The 15,159-nt window shown below is 43.6% G+C and overlaps 1 protein-coding gene across 18 annotated transcripts in view; it reads right to left on the bottom strand.

Annotated features, from left to right (window-relative positions):
- The window catches only part of cep170aa (centrosomal protein 170Aa), a 67,714-nt gene that overhangs the window by 18,735 nt on the left and 33,820 nt on the right, over positions 1-15,159 (bottom strand). For 8 of the 18 annotated variants that reach the window (XM_090212919.1, XM_090212921.1, XM_090212924.1 and 5 more), the window contains exons 1-2: positions 8,651-8,969; positions 5,994-6,449 (exon numbers count right to left, since the gene is read on the bottom strand). In XM_090212919.1, the coding sequence (XP_090069045.1) occupies positions 5,994-6,357 (364 nt within the window). In that variant the 5' untranslated portion in view covers positions 6,358-6,449; positions 8,651-8,969. Of the gene's footprint in view, positions 1-100; positions 623-5,993; positions 6,450-8,650; positions 8,970-12,475; positions 12,614-15,159 lie in introns of those variants that run through there. The other 10 variants (XM_090212929.1, XM_090212931.1, XM_090212932.1 and 7 more) reach the window with 7 other exon arrangements.

The raw sequence follows: 15,159 nt of genomic DNA, 5'->3' as shown, positions 1-15,159 counted from the left end.
TTCACAACCTTCTACAGTAAGTGAGTAAAACCACCAAAACGTAACATAATTATTAAACGGTTGGTTAATTTACATCACAAACAACAAAGTTAACCCTTACTTTGCAGTGTAAAAGCTACACAGTATCTCCAGGCGATCCCCATGCACCCCGTGCACCGCCTGCCTCTCCTTCCATTGTGTTTCAGAGACCCACCTGAGAACATGAATATTAACACAGCAGCCTCTGGCTCGTCTCGCTTTCCCGTCCTCACGCTTGACGGCACACACACAGCTCTCTGTCCCTGGGGCTGACGGCAGCACTGAGCACCATTGAGCACGACTCAGACACACATGTACGGTTTATACACACACAGGCTGCTAAACTCCCAGTCCTGACCGCCTGCAGCATGACAACTCCAACCTCAACACCGACCCCTGTTCCTCCCTCCTCTCGGTCCCACAGCTAGACTCACACCACAGCCTCTGGAAGGTACAGCTTCAGAATAAACACCAGAAACCGAGTACAGGAGCCACACCTAAAACTGGAAAGACTGCATTGTCCAGCAGCATTGTATGTACTGTAGCACTCAGCAGCTCAGCCTCTGACTTCACCTTCATACATGCTATGTGCTTCATAAATCTCTATTCATACCATCCTGTCTGCGCCCCACCCCCAGACACAGCTATCGCACACCATAAATTAGCAGCCATTTAATTAGCCAGCTCCAAAGAGTAGCTAGCGCCCAACCCACACTCTCTCCTGAGTCCTGTCAAATAGCATCCCACAGCAAAATAACCCTACTCAGCAGTTAGCAGGTAGAAGAGGTAGGGAGAAAGAGAGAGAGAGGGAGAGAGAGAGAGATTCATGTTGTCGTACCCAAAAAGTGCATTACAAAAGGCCCAGTGATGGTAATAAAGATGCAGACAGAGATAGTGTCCAGGCTCCAATTAAAATATGAAACAAAGGGAAAGCACAACTAAAGCACTATGTGGATGAATCATCATGGAGATGGGATGATGTGGCCTGGCTCCTTGGTGTTCAGCAGAAAATGAGTGCCTTAGGCAGGGAGAATGGAGAATGGGGGAGGTAGACAGGCAGGTAGCCCACTGTGCCATCCATGCTAAGCTCAGACAATGGGTGTCAGAGCTGGGAGACGGCTGGGGGATTTAGAAGTACTGGTGACTAATCCCGAGGAAATAGCAAATATTCTGACTGCCATTAACAGAGCCATACTGTATGTAGTCTCTGGGTTTATGTAGGGCAGAGAGCCATACTGTATGTAGTCTCTGGGTTTATGTAGGGCAGAGAGCCATACTGTATGTAGTCTCTGGGTTTATGTAGGGCAGAGAGCCATACTGTATGTAGTCTCTGGGTTTATGTAGGGCAGAGAGCCATGCTGTATGTAGTCTCTGGGTTTATGTAGGGCAGAGAGTCATACTGTATGTAGTCTCTGGGTTTATGTAGGGCAGAGAGCCATGCTGTATGTAGTCTCTGGGTTTATGTAGGGCAGAGAGTCATACTGTATGTAGTCTCTGGGTTTATGTAGGGCAGAGAGCCATACTGTATGTAGTCTCTGGGTTTATGTAGGGCAGAGAGCCATACTGTATGTAGTCTCTGGGTTTATGTAGGGCAGAGAGTCATACTGTATGTAGTCTCTGGGTTTAGGTAGGGCAGAGAGCAATACTGTATGTAGTCTCTGGGTTTAGGTAGGGCAGAGAGCCATACTGTATGTAGTCTCTGGGTTTATGTAGGGCAGAGAGTCATACTGTATGTAGTCTCTGGGTTTATGTAGGGCAGAGAGTCATACTGTATGTAGTCTCTGGGTTTATGTAGGGCAGAGAGTCATACTGTATGTAGTCTCTGGGTTTATGTAGGGCAGAGAGTCATACTGTATGTAGTCTCTGGGTTTATGTAGGGCAGAGAGTCATACTGTATGTAGTCTCTGGGATTATGTAAGGCAGAGAGATTTAAGTATGAAGAATCACCAGTCAGAGTGGTAGGTTGTACATAAAGAGCCATAAGTGTGTGGGAGCGTGATTATATTTGTCCTATATTTACTGTATGTTTGTACAAGTGTGTATTATTCGCATGTGTGAATTGGAAATGTGTTTTTTTGCATATCCCAACTCTCCCTGAGACACCCTCGGAGAGTGGGGTCATGGCCAGGGTCTGAGAGCCATTTGATTTGATTTGATAAGTGGGTGTCTCTGTCAGTGATATGAAGTACACAAAATGACTTCAACATCTATTTGCTTGAGGGTGGGGACCTTTACAGAATTACATAATCAGACACTATTTGAGATAAAGGACCTTTACAGAATTACATAATCCGACACTATTTGAGATAAAGGACCTTTACAGAATTACATAATCAGACACTATTTGAGATAAATGACCTTTATAGAATTACATAATCAGACACTATTTGAGATAAAGGACCTTTAAAGAGTGCAGACGGCCAACTATCATTTCATGGAGATGGTGCGACTTCATAGGGAATTTTGTCTGAGCAGAGTTTCCTGGAGAAGAATAATCATGCAGCTAGATAAACCACTAAGATGAGTAGCGAGCAAAGTCTTCTCCCAGGATGAAAGTCAGATCAGGCTACAGGGGGAGTAAACACGCAATGGCCTTTCTTTGCCTTCTCTCCTGTCTGCCTGCCTACTGTAGTTTAGAGTACGGCTGCTGCTACCGGCATTAGCAAAGTAGAAGACATGCTTCTCCTGGAAGGTAACATTACCTCCTCCACACTGATCCTCAACACGAGGGGCCCTACAAGGGACTTCAGTTCCCTCTTGTACTCCCTGTATACCCACGACTACATGGCCTCACACAGTTACAACTTCATCATCAAGCTCGCCGACGACACGACAGTAGTAGGCCTGATTGCCAACGGCAACGAGACGGCCACTCCCTACAAGGCTCTACAGAGGGTGGTACGCTCAGGCCAACGACACCATGTGTCACAGGAAATCCAAGAAGATCATCAAGGACCTCAGCCACCCGAGCCACGTCCGGTTCTCCTCGCTTCCATCACTCAGACGTGGGCAGTATAGGAGCATCATGGCAAAAACTGACAGTCGGCCAATAGCTTCTACCCACAGACCATCAGGCTGCTGAATATTTTTTTTTAAATGTATATATTAAATTGTTTATTTTACCAGGTAAGTTGACTGAGAACACATTGTCATTTACATAAGTGACCTGGGGAATAGTTAGAGGGGAGACGAGGAGGGATGAATGAGCCAATTGGAAGCTGGGGATGATTAGGTGGTCATGATTGTATGAGGGCCAGTTTGGGAATTTAATAATAATAATAATAATTTATAAAATGTCTATAGTGCTTTTCAAAAGCAAAAAACAAACACGCAATGCATCACCATGAGTAGCCTAGCTAGTACATCACATTGAGTAGCCTAGCTAGCTAGTACATCACATCCAGTGATGTACTGGTTGACCTAACTATAGGTCAACCAATAGAGGCCGATTCTTTGAGTGCATGCATCCCCCAAAGATGGAGATGGACAGTTCATGCCTTGATCAGAGGAAGGTGATGAGGGAGATGGTTGATGAAGAGTCTGGTGACGATCATTTAAAGGGCTACTCTGGGAACCAGCCAGAGTCGTGTAGCTACTGGACTTCTCCTTCACAATGTATGGTACCCACTTGGGTGACGCCTCAGCATCTCTGGGCACCAGAAAGCTCACCACACAGAGTTCAGAATAGTAGCCAGTCGTCCTCACTATGAGCCCTCTGCCTCAGCACTGCATTCCTCTACTGCATCTCCCATTCCTCTCAAGCTTCAGGTGACTCTTCAATTTATGTTTTCAAAACATCAGGGACCAGCAGCCAGGTGAAACACAAAAGCTGATACCGTGTCCAGATGCATCATTCGAACAAAAACTATTAGCCAGCTAGCTAGCCAAGTCGAAGCGAGTTGACCTGCCAGTCCATCTGCAAATCTGTGGGTCAAAACCACCATAAGTACGCAATAAAACTCAACGTTATCAAAAAACAAAACAGCTGATAAAAAAACACAATTAAAAACACGTAAAAACGATTAAATATGTAAATATTTCCAGGAGCTCTCTGCTTAGGTTGCTACTAGGGCGCCATTGCAACTACAGCACTACTAGCCACCGCTAGGCAGCTACCTGCTCCCTCTGATGTATCACTGTTACAGTTGTAAATATGTATAGATTATTATTTGTATTATTGTTTCATTCACTTCTCACTTCCCCCCTGATGCTTCCCCTATGGACATTCCCTCTGGGATCCCTCGCACCAATGGACAGATACAGTGGGGCAAAAAAGTATTTAGTCAGCCACCAATTGTGCAAGTTCTCTCACTTAAAAAGATGAGAGAGGCCTGTAATTTCATCATAGGTACAACTATGAAAGATAAAATGAGAAAATCACATTGTAGGATTTTTTTATGAATGTATTTGCAAATGATGGTGGAAAATAAGTATTTGGTCAATAACAAAAGTTTATCTCAATACTTTGTTATATACCTTTTGTTGGCAATGACAGAGGTCAAACGTTTTCTGTAAGTCTTCACAAGGTTTTCACACACTGTTGCTGGTATTTTGGCCCATTCCTCCATGCAGATCTCCTCTAGAGCAGTGATGTTTTGGGGCTGTTGCTGGGCAACACGGACTTTCAACTCACTCCAGAAAATGTCTATGGGGTTGAGATCTGGAGACTGGCTAGGCCACTCCAGGACCTTGAAATGCTTCTTACGCAGCCACTACTTCATTGCCCGGGCGGTGTGTTTGGGATCATTGTCATGCTGAAAGACCCAGCCACGTTTCATCTTCAATGCCCTTGCTGATGGTAGGCTTTGTTACTTTGGTCCCAGCTCTCTGCAGGTCATTCACTAGGTCCCTCCGTGTGGTTCTGGGATTTTTGCTCACCGTTCTTGTGATCATTTTGACCCCACGGGGTGAGATCTTGCGTGGAGCCCCAGATCGAGGGAGATTATCAGTGGTCTTGTATGTCTTCCATTTCCTAATAATTGCTCCCACAGTTGATTTCTTCAAACCAAGCTGCTTACCTATTGCAGATTCAGTCTTCCCAGCCTGGTGCAGGTCTACAATTTTGTTTCTGGTGTTCTTTGACAGCTCTTTGGTCTTGGCCATAGTGGAGTTTGGAGTGTGACTGTTTGAGGTTGTGGACAGGTGTCTTTTATACTGATTACAAGTTCAAACAGGTGCCATTAATACAGGTAACGTGTGGAGGACAGAGGAGCCTCTTAAAGAAGAAGTTACAGGTCTGTGAGAGCCAGAAATCTTGCTTGTTTGTTTGGTGACCAAATACTTATTTTCCACCATAATTTGCAAATAAATTCATAAAAAAATCCTACAATGTGATTTTCTGGATTTTTTATTCTCATTTTGTCTGTCATAGTTGAAGTGTACCTATGATGAAAATTACAGGCCTCTCTCATCGTTTTAAGTGGGAGAACTTGCACTATTGGTGGCTGACTAAATACTTTTTTGCCCCACTGTATCATTGTTATTGTTGTCAATCCGTATTGCGGAAATGAAACGTTACAGTGTGTTTGCAATTTAAAGGCAATGTTCCCGTGTTAGTGGAGACTGCATTCACAGTAAACGCTGCATATGTCGGCTCAATAGTAAATTACCTTTTACCTAGCGCCCTAGGAGTTTCTGGGTCCAACACAAGTCATATTTTAGAGGATCAGATTGACCAACATTTTAGGATCTGTTAGTAGAGAGTAAGAGATTTGTTAAGAGGATGCATTTTACAGGATCTCCCCAAAAACCTCCCAAAATAACACTCAAACACTCATGGTTTTTAGCAGTAAAACACATGTTGATCAGCTTAAATGTGAGGTTAGCAAGGCCAGATGTAGAGCAGTTAGTAGAAGATACTGTAGTGTAGCTATAGGGAGGAATAAGTGCATTCGCTGATCTGGCAACAGATGGGGGGACAGAGAGAAAGACAGGCAGGGATATAGGGAGGAGAGCAGGCAGGCTATGGCCCTCACCTTTGAGCCTCTTGAAGTGGACAGGGACATCACTCTTGATGCTTTTGCTGTCCTCCGTGGACTCACTGCGCACCGTAGGGGGGTCGTTCTGGGCCAGCCAATCAGCCACCTTGCTCTCAGAGACCATCATGGCGGCCTGCAGGGTGCTGAGGTCCTTGCTGCCTGAATGGGAGGCCTTCTTAGGCCGGGGCCGATGGTCCGGAGTCAGCTTGGACACGTGGTCCTTGATCGTGACCTTGCCAGGGGAGGTGTCATCAAACTCGATTGTGAAGGCATGAGGTGAGGCGTGGCCCTGAGCGCTGGCGGTAGCAGCAGCCCCCTCAGTGTCTTTGGTGGGAATCTCATGAATGCTGTCCTCGGCCATCTGAGCCTCCTTGGTGGGTATCTCAAAGTAGCTCGGCTCGGGGCCCAGGCCGTCCTCCCTAGGCCTCTCACTCCTCTTAGGCTCTCTGCCGTCTGTAGGTTCACAGAGAGGAGAACACTGGGGATCAGTATCTAGAGGTCAAAGGTCATGGGCCCCACATGGGCCGTTCAGCTGTGTCTGTTCTGAGTCTCACCATTAGTCTGAATCAGTGTCTGAGGCCCTGGCAGAACAGCCCTCTAAACAAAACAGGTCAGGCTGAGCTGGGGCCCAAGCAGACAGGCACAAAGCCATGTAGTGTCCACTTTGACAATAACTGATGAGGAAGCCAATCAAAACCCCTTTAGGCTATTACTTAATAATGATTGTGTTACTTAATTTGATTACATTAAGTGGCAAGGCATTATGGGATGTGGAGATGATGGAAGATCTGATTGGACAGTGGAGAGACCATCTGGTTTATATGTATGACAAAGTGAGTAGCTGAGTTATTCATGTAACATACAAAAAAGTTGGCTTTGCACATTTCCTCCCTAACAGAGTAAAGGAACTATATCAAAGTCAAATATTGAAGATATAATACTTACAGGGATTTACGACCCCCTATAAAACAAAATCTTTCTTGAAAGTTATATATTTCACTTCAACTTAAAAGTACTTTTTGTCTCTTTTTGAAAACAGATAAACTCCCTATGTCTGCAACAAACAGGGGCTTTCAACAAAGTAAAACATTGAGTGAAATGAGACATAATGTTGTCCATATAGAGAACTACAGTGCCTTTGGAAAGTATTCAGACCCCTTGACTTTTTCCACATTTTGTTACATTACAGCCTTACTCTAAAATTGATTAAATTAAAAAAATCTACACACAATACCCCATAACGACAAAGCAAAAACAGGTTTATAGACACTTTTGGAAATGTATTTTATTTTTTTTAAATTTTTTATTAAATATATTATTTACATAAGTATTCAGACCATTTGCTATGAGACTCTAAACTGAGCTCAGGTGAATCCTGTTTCCATTGATCATCCTTGAGATGTTTCTACAACTTGATTGGATTCCACCTGTGGTAAATTCAATTCATTGGACAAGATTTGGAAAGGCTCACACCTGTCTATATAAGGTCCCACAGTTGACAGTGCATGTCAGAGCAAAAACCAAGCCATGAGGTTGAAGGAATTCCTTAGAGCTCCGAGACATAATTGTGTGTGGAGGCACAGATCTGGGGAAGGGTACCAAAACAACAAGACCACAGTGGCCTCCATCATTCTTGAATGGAAGAAGTTTAGAACCATCAAGACTCTTCCTAGAGCTGGGTGCCCGGCCAAACTGAGCAATCGGGGGAGTAAATCAGTAAAAGGCTCATCAGTAAAAGGCACATGACAGCGCGCTTGGAGTTTGCCAAAAGGCACCTAAAGTCTCTCGGACTATGAGAAACAAGATTCTCTGGTCTGATGAAACCAAGATTTAGCACTTTGGCCTGAATGCCAAGCGTCATGTCTGGAGGAAGCCTGGCACCATCCCTACGGTGAAGTATAGTGATGGCAGCATCATGCTGTGTGGATTTTTTTTCAGAGGCAGGAACTGGGAGACCAGTCAGGATCGAGGCAAAGATGAACAGAGCAAGGTACAGAGAGCCCCTTGATGAAAACCTGCTCCAATTTTTTATAAGTTAGCAAGCACTTCTAAAAACCTGTTTTTGCTTTGTCATTATGGGCTATTGTGTGTAGATTGATGAGGAAAACAATCTATTTCATATATTTTAGAATAATGCTGTAACGTTATTAAAGGGGTCTGAATACTTTCTGAAGGCACTGTACATTCAAACTGGTACCACTTGCATGGGGTCCTAGATTATAGTCACCAACAGGTCTGGCAGTAAATAAGGCTGTGGTTTCATCCTATCCAAGCATCAATAACACCCACTGCTTCCCCGAACAAGAAAATCAGAACATAAGCCTAGAACTTCCCTTTTTTATAAATACTACCACCCTTCCTCTAATGATCACATTAAGACTCATGTGACTGATGTGAAAACTCAACTCAAAAGCACTGAGGGTCATGGTGGCCATTGCTTTAACATGGACACTCAGTGTACTGTACATTAGAGTCCATGAGACATACAAAGCATTACTAACAACACCCATGTCATTACATATTCATGACAGGAACCAAATGTATACTTAACAATATAATACATCTAAGTAATCTGGCAGGACTTTAAGTGTTTTATATTCATTAATCCACCGCCCTGAAGTGACCAGAGTGCCTTTAAAAGTGAGAACACATACCTCATAGCTGAAACGGCCTGACTGACTGAATATCCTCCTTAAAAGCCACAGGTGGCCAAAGAAAGTGCAAGTTCAGGCAGGGGTGGTTCCCTCTTCAAAATTAAAGCCTCAGTTCGGATTCCCAGTAAACTATGTCCTTAAATTGAGTAATTAGCAAAACAATATATATAAGGACTTTAGCAAGTTACTACTTTAGCAAGTTACTATAGACTAGATAGCGAATGAGAGTTTCAGTGTTGGAGAAAGCGGTTTGTTTCAGCGCTCTGTGAGAGCTGGTGCAACGGCGTAACCCAATAGCCCTGAGTGACAATACATAAGGAAGGGGCTGGGGCGGCTACAACAGAATCTATTCAATAGTACATGAGACCGTTCCTCTAAACTATCTCACTTCCCCTCCACTGCTACCTTCTGTTGTTAGTTAGCCTCTCTCTACTAGGGCAAGTGGGGGTAGTATGCCCTCTCCACACTACAGAAATAGCTATGGGAGGAGATTAGATTATAAATTGGCTCTTTGATGTGGGGAACTGTATTGTGTGTACACCTTATTGGCGTACCCTTATTATGTGCCTTCTTTGGGCTCTCAAGAGACTCTAGGCTTTCAGGAAAATAATGCTGATTCATTAAAAAGGTTTTCTATCTCTCCTCCACACCAGTCGAAGTTCCCTTTGTTGACTAAAGAATGCCTGCAGATAATGCTATTCAAAGCTGAAGGCTCCTTGGCTTGATAAACTCACAATGTATGCCCCTGTGAGAGAAAGAGAAAAAGAGAGAGAGAGTGTAGCTGGACGCTGAGGAGAGGAGGGTGGATATGGTGTCTTGTTTTGAACAGAGAGAGTGTTGTCCTCAGTGACTTCCCTTAAGTGGCATTCGAAGCGGAGGGTGTGAGTGCTTTCAGATTCAGAGAAGAAGGAGCAGTTTCTACATAATCACATAGAACTCCATAACATTATATGGGTACCCTATAGACTTCAGCACCCACTACCAGCCTACCACCCACGCTCACTGCAAGCTGTCTATACTGCACACGTATCACTTACATTGAATGACCATGAATATAACCCGGATCTGTTTTTATGCCACCGGAGAGACATGGCTTACAATTACATAGATAACACACCGGTGCACTCTGTTGAAGCTTGGGGCTGTCACTAAAGACTGGTCAGGAAGGCCCACTGTTTGTGACACTTTCCTTGGGGATGCTGTCCATATTAACAACGGCTGACAGACCAGTCAACTGCCCTCTACTGTGGTCCTCTCAATAACAGAGATAAGGACAGGTCAGTGGTCACTACATACCATCTACTGTACATAAGAGCACTGCTTTCACAATAATATTGCGATTTTACAGTTGAAGTTGGACGTTTACATACACTTAGGTTGGAGTCATTAAAACTCGTTTTTCAACCACTCCACAAACTATAGTTTTGGCATGTCGTTTGTGCATGACACAAGTCATTTTTCCAACAATTGTTTACAGACAGATTATTCCACTTATATTTCACTGTATCACAATTCCAGTGGGTCAGAAGTTTACAGACACGAAGTTGACAGTGTCTTTAAACAGCTTGTAAAATTCCCAAAAATTATGTCATGGCTTTAGAAGCTTCTGATAGGCTAATTTCCATCATTTGAGGCAATTGGAGGTGTACCTGTGGATGTAGTTCAAGGCATACCTTCAAAAATTGTAGACCTCCACAAGTCTGGTTAATCCTTGGGAGCAATTTCCAAACGCCTGAAGGTACTACATTCATCTGTATACCTTCAGGTACTACATTCATCTGTACAAACAATTGTACACAAGTATTAAAACCATGGGACCATGCAGCCATCATACCGCTCAGGAAGGAGACAAGTTATATCTCCTAGAGGTGAACGTACTTTGGTGCAAAAATAGAAAATCAATCCCAGAACAACAGCAAAGGACCTTGTGAAGATGCTGAAGGAAACAGGTACAAAAGTATCTATATCCACAGTGAAACGAGTCCTATATCAACACAACCTGAAAGGCCGCTCAGCAAGGAAGAAGCCACTGCTCCAAAACCACCATAAAAAAGCCAGACTACGGTTTGCAACTGCGCATGGGGACAAAGATCGTACTTTTTGCAGAAATGCCCTCTGGTCTGATGAAACAAAAATAGAACTGTTTGGCCATAATGACCATCGTTATGTTTGGAGGAAAAAGGGGAGGCTTGCAAGCCGAAGAACACCATCCAAACCGTGAAGCACGGGGGTGGCAGCATCATGTTGTGAGGGTGCTTTGCTGCAGGAGGGGCTGGTGCACTTCACAAAATAGATGGCGTCATGAGGCAGGAAAATTATGTGGATATTTGGAAGCAACATCTCAAGACATCAGTCAGGAAGTTAAAGCTTGGTTGTTAATGGGTCTTCCAAATGGACAATGACCCCAAGCATACTTCCAAAGTTGTGGCAAAATGGCTTAATGACAACAAAATCAAGGTATTGGAGTGGCCATCACAAAGCCCTGACCTCAATCCTATACAAAATTTGTGGGCAGAACTGAAAAAGTGTGTGCAAGCAAGGAGGCCTACGAACCTGACTTAGTTACACCAGCTCTGTCAGGAGGAATGGGCCAAAATTCACCCAACTTATTGTGGGAAGCTTGTGGAAGGTTACCTGAAACTTTTGACCCAAGTTAAACAATTTAAAGGCAATGCTACCAAATACTAATTGAGTGTATGTAAACTTCTGATCCACTGGGAATGTGATGAAAGAAATAAAAGCTGAAATAAATCACTCTCTACTATTATTCTGACATTTTCACTAGGATTTTATGTCAGGAATTGTGAAAAACTGAGTTTTAATGTATTTGGCTAAGGTGTATGTAAACTTAAACTAAACTATGTAAACTTCCGACATTTTCCCCCCCAAAATGAACATGGTCATAATACAAATATCCTTACATTAATCAACTGTTGTTTAATAGAATTGTAATTCAAAAGTAGCCTACACTATACTTTCTACACATGTCAATGGTCACACAAAGAATCTGTTAAATTGCTTCAACTTACTGAGTTCCATGATAGATGCAACCTCTCCCATACTTGAATTAAAATAAAAGTCCTCCAGGCTTTCCGATCACAAGCCTCAGTTTATCCCAAAATGTTGGCTTTCCTAAGAGCTGCCGAGGACATGCACTGCACTGGTGCTATTGTCCAGCTCTGACTGTTGATAGTGTAAGGACAGCTCTATGATCTAATAGTCTAAGAGGTCTGGTCGGCCTTCCCCCAGTCCACCCCAGCACCCATTGGGTGTCCTGCTGCGTCCAAGCCTGGTCTAATCTCTAATCCTGTTACTCCTGCCCAGCACAAGTTAATGGGATCCCAGTCCTTCGGGCCAACACAGACACACACACAGTGTATATACACACTGTGTACTGCGAGTCCGGATGGCCATTACCCTCAATACACAGAGACAGGATAAGTCTGGGAATTAACATAAAGCCATCATTTCACTACTTACAGAAAGTATTCTGTGCTTTATGTTCCAACGTTGGCATGCTATAGTTCCGTTATAACCACAGGAATATTTCAGAACAAACATTGCATAGGGTACACTGATCAACCAGGAACCTCTACAAAAAAATTGCCAGCTCAAATTCCCTGCCAATTCATAAAAACTGAACACAAGTAAAAAGATAGCAGATCAGTTTATCTTGATTTGACCTCAAGCCCTCAGGAATGTCATTGGATCATGTTCTTTAGGCCTTAGAGTATACTGTACAGTATGCATGCATCTGAACATCTAGACATGTACACATTTGTTTTTATTTGAGATATGATGAGGTCATTTTTTTGGGGTTCTTACCTGCTGCAGAGCTGTCATGCTTCTTCCCACACGTCTTGGTCTCCTGCTTGAAGGAGTTCTCATCGTCTGCGTCCCCATCCCCCCACCAAGATGGCTGTCCATACAGAGGGGTTCCCCGGTGCAATGCTGCTATGTCCCCTATAACACAAACACAAGACGTTTCACTAGATTTAGATTGAATAATCTACCCATTGTGCTTGTGAAACAGGCATGTATATGAATGAAATCAATGGACACAGTAACGGGCCAGTAGTTACTGTGATGGTCATGCAATACTTCCTGAGCACAGCTGCACTAGTGTATTTTAATCCCTCTGTCTTAAAGCTGGATGATGGGTCATGGAGCACTGATTTGGCTTTAGCCATTCCACTGACCTACATAACCCAGTCAGCAGGACACAGAGGGACAAACCCATCAACACCATGCTCTGATCCCTTATCACCAATGAGCTTAAGTCAACACACAACCAACACATATGGCAGATCTGACTTCAAACAGACTGGCTGGAGGTTGGCTGTGTTTATCGGTTGAAATGTTTAAGAGGAGAATCTCTTCCTGGACTTTGTCTGATCCTCATTTGAACCAACAGACACATTTCGCTGTGTTACAGATGACCAGTGCTTGACTTGGGCAGGAGTTCACCAGAGCTGAGTACCGGCACCTAAAATGTTCTACTGCTTGAGCTCCTGTTCCTCTTATAGAATATTAGCTCAAAAGTATTGTAGAGCGCCAGCACCTAAATATAAACAGTACCGGCCCCCAAAATGAGTACCAGCATCTATTTCAGTCCAAGTCAAGACCAATAGTATGTTGCTAGTTGAACCCAGGTCGGGACATGATGTGTAGGCTAATTTACTACAAATAAAGTCACAATAGCTAAATGGAACATAATCACTTCAAGTTTAAATAAGCACTGACTTTGCATACAGATGCCGGATCTTCATTTGATCACCCTGTTGCAGGGCAACTTTTCTGAAATGCAAGACATTTAAAACTTGTTGTATATTTGAGGTTTAAAAGGCTTCTGAAGTTTGTAAATCCCACTTCGAAATTTCAGACTTGATTTTTCTGATCAACCCCTACAAAAACCACCATGAATTATAATAATTCACGTTTCTATCTATTTATTTTACCTTTATTTAACTAGGAAAGTCAGTTAAGAACAGATTCTTATTTTCAATAACGGCCTGCCTGGTCAGGGGCAGAATGACAGATTTGTCAGCTCAGGGATATGAACTTGCAACCTTTCGGTTACTAGTCCAACGCTCTAACCACTAGGCTACCCTGCCGCCCCAATTTCCTGTTGCTGCAGGATGATTTTTCTGCTGTGGCAAACTAGCTCAAATTAAGATCCTACATATGTTGAACAAAACCCAGAGAAAGCATTAATTGCAGCACATACTTACAGATGCTTGTGTTAAAAATGCCTATAAATGCCTATTACTGCTGCAAGATTGGTGAGGAGCCTATAAATGCTGTAAGCTTGGTGAGGAGCTATGCCTGCTTGCATAATATCTCCAGTGAACCTATGGTGTGGTGTGTTGCAGAGAGGAAAGGGAACATACAGTGATTCCCTGCGTCGTCAGGGGGGACCAACACATTAGCATCAAACTGACAATTAACAGGCTAAAATATCCAGGTGGCAGCAAAGGAGAAACACATGTAAACGCTTCCTGCCTCCTATTTTTTAAGGGCCGTCGGGTAATGGAGGAGACGTATGTGGATGTGCCTCTGCCTATCATTATAGGCCTTCTGCTGAAGGCCCCCACTGCAGATGTTGTAATTAAACACATAGTGGGTGGCAAGCAGGGTTGCATGTAATGCTGGTACACTGGACTCATGGATTAAGCCTGATGCCCCATATGACAGTGTTAGAACATCTGTTTTTTTTATCCTGAGACTATAGACAACGGCTAAAGCCATTCATTAAGGACATCTTCTCATATTTCAGAACGAACTACTCAATCCATAGGGACCAAACAGCTTAACATTTAAGTCATTTAGCAGACACTCTAATCCAGTGCAATTTACAGGAGCAATCGGGGTTAAGTGCCTTGCTCAAGGTTATGTAGACCGATTTTTCACCTAGTCGGCCCGGGATTCGAACCAGGGACCTTTTGATAGCCTAGGCTACCTACCGCCCCAGGTAACCTACTGTAAAAGGCCAGTACATAGCAAAAACTCCCTCTGAGATTCCTAATGTAATGACAATGAACCATGTACTGTCACAATGCAAAAGCCTGTAATACAGCAGCTATTCAACTCAAGACATCCCCTCAGCCTACCACAGAGTATCCAGTATCTGTACCACCTACTGTAAGAGACACTAACATCCGTAAAATATCCACTGTTACCTACACCAACACCAGCATAAGCTCCCACTCCAGCTGAGTGAATTGACTATTGAGCGTGTAAACGATGCAAGTGTAGCGGACATTCCTCCTGCCAAAAGCACAGGGGAGAGATGACAGAAACAGAAACAGAGGAGAGCGGGAGCAGCTGCAGACACTCTACTGCCTCCTGTAGATAATTATAGCTATTTGATTGGAATAATGCTCATTCAGCTACTGATAGTGGGCCCAGGAGCATGCTAGGCTGGCCAATCAGATAAGACCCTCCAGTGGTACAGGGACAGTTGTTCAGATTATTGTGTTGTTTTTAAGGTTGCTTTAATGAGATTCAGC

Source organism: Oncorhynchus mykiss, chromosome 20 (assembly GCF_057628025.1).
Source record: "Oncorhynchus mykiss isolate SJ-2025 chromosome 20, ASM5762802v1, whole genome shotgun sequence".
Lineage (NCBI taxonomy): Eukaryota > Metazoa > Chordata > Actinopteri > Salmoniformes > Salmonidae > Oncorhynchus > Oncorhynchus mykiss.
Note: the sequence above shows the minus strand (reverse complement) of the source record. Positions and strands in the feature narration are given on the sequence as shown.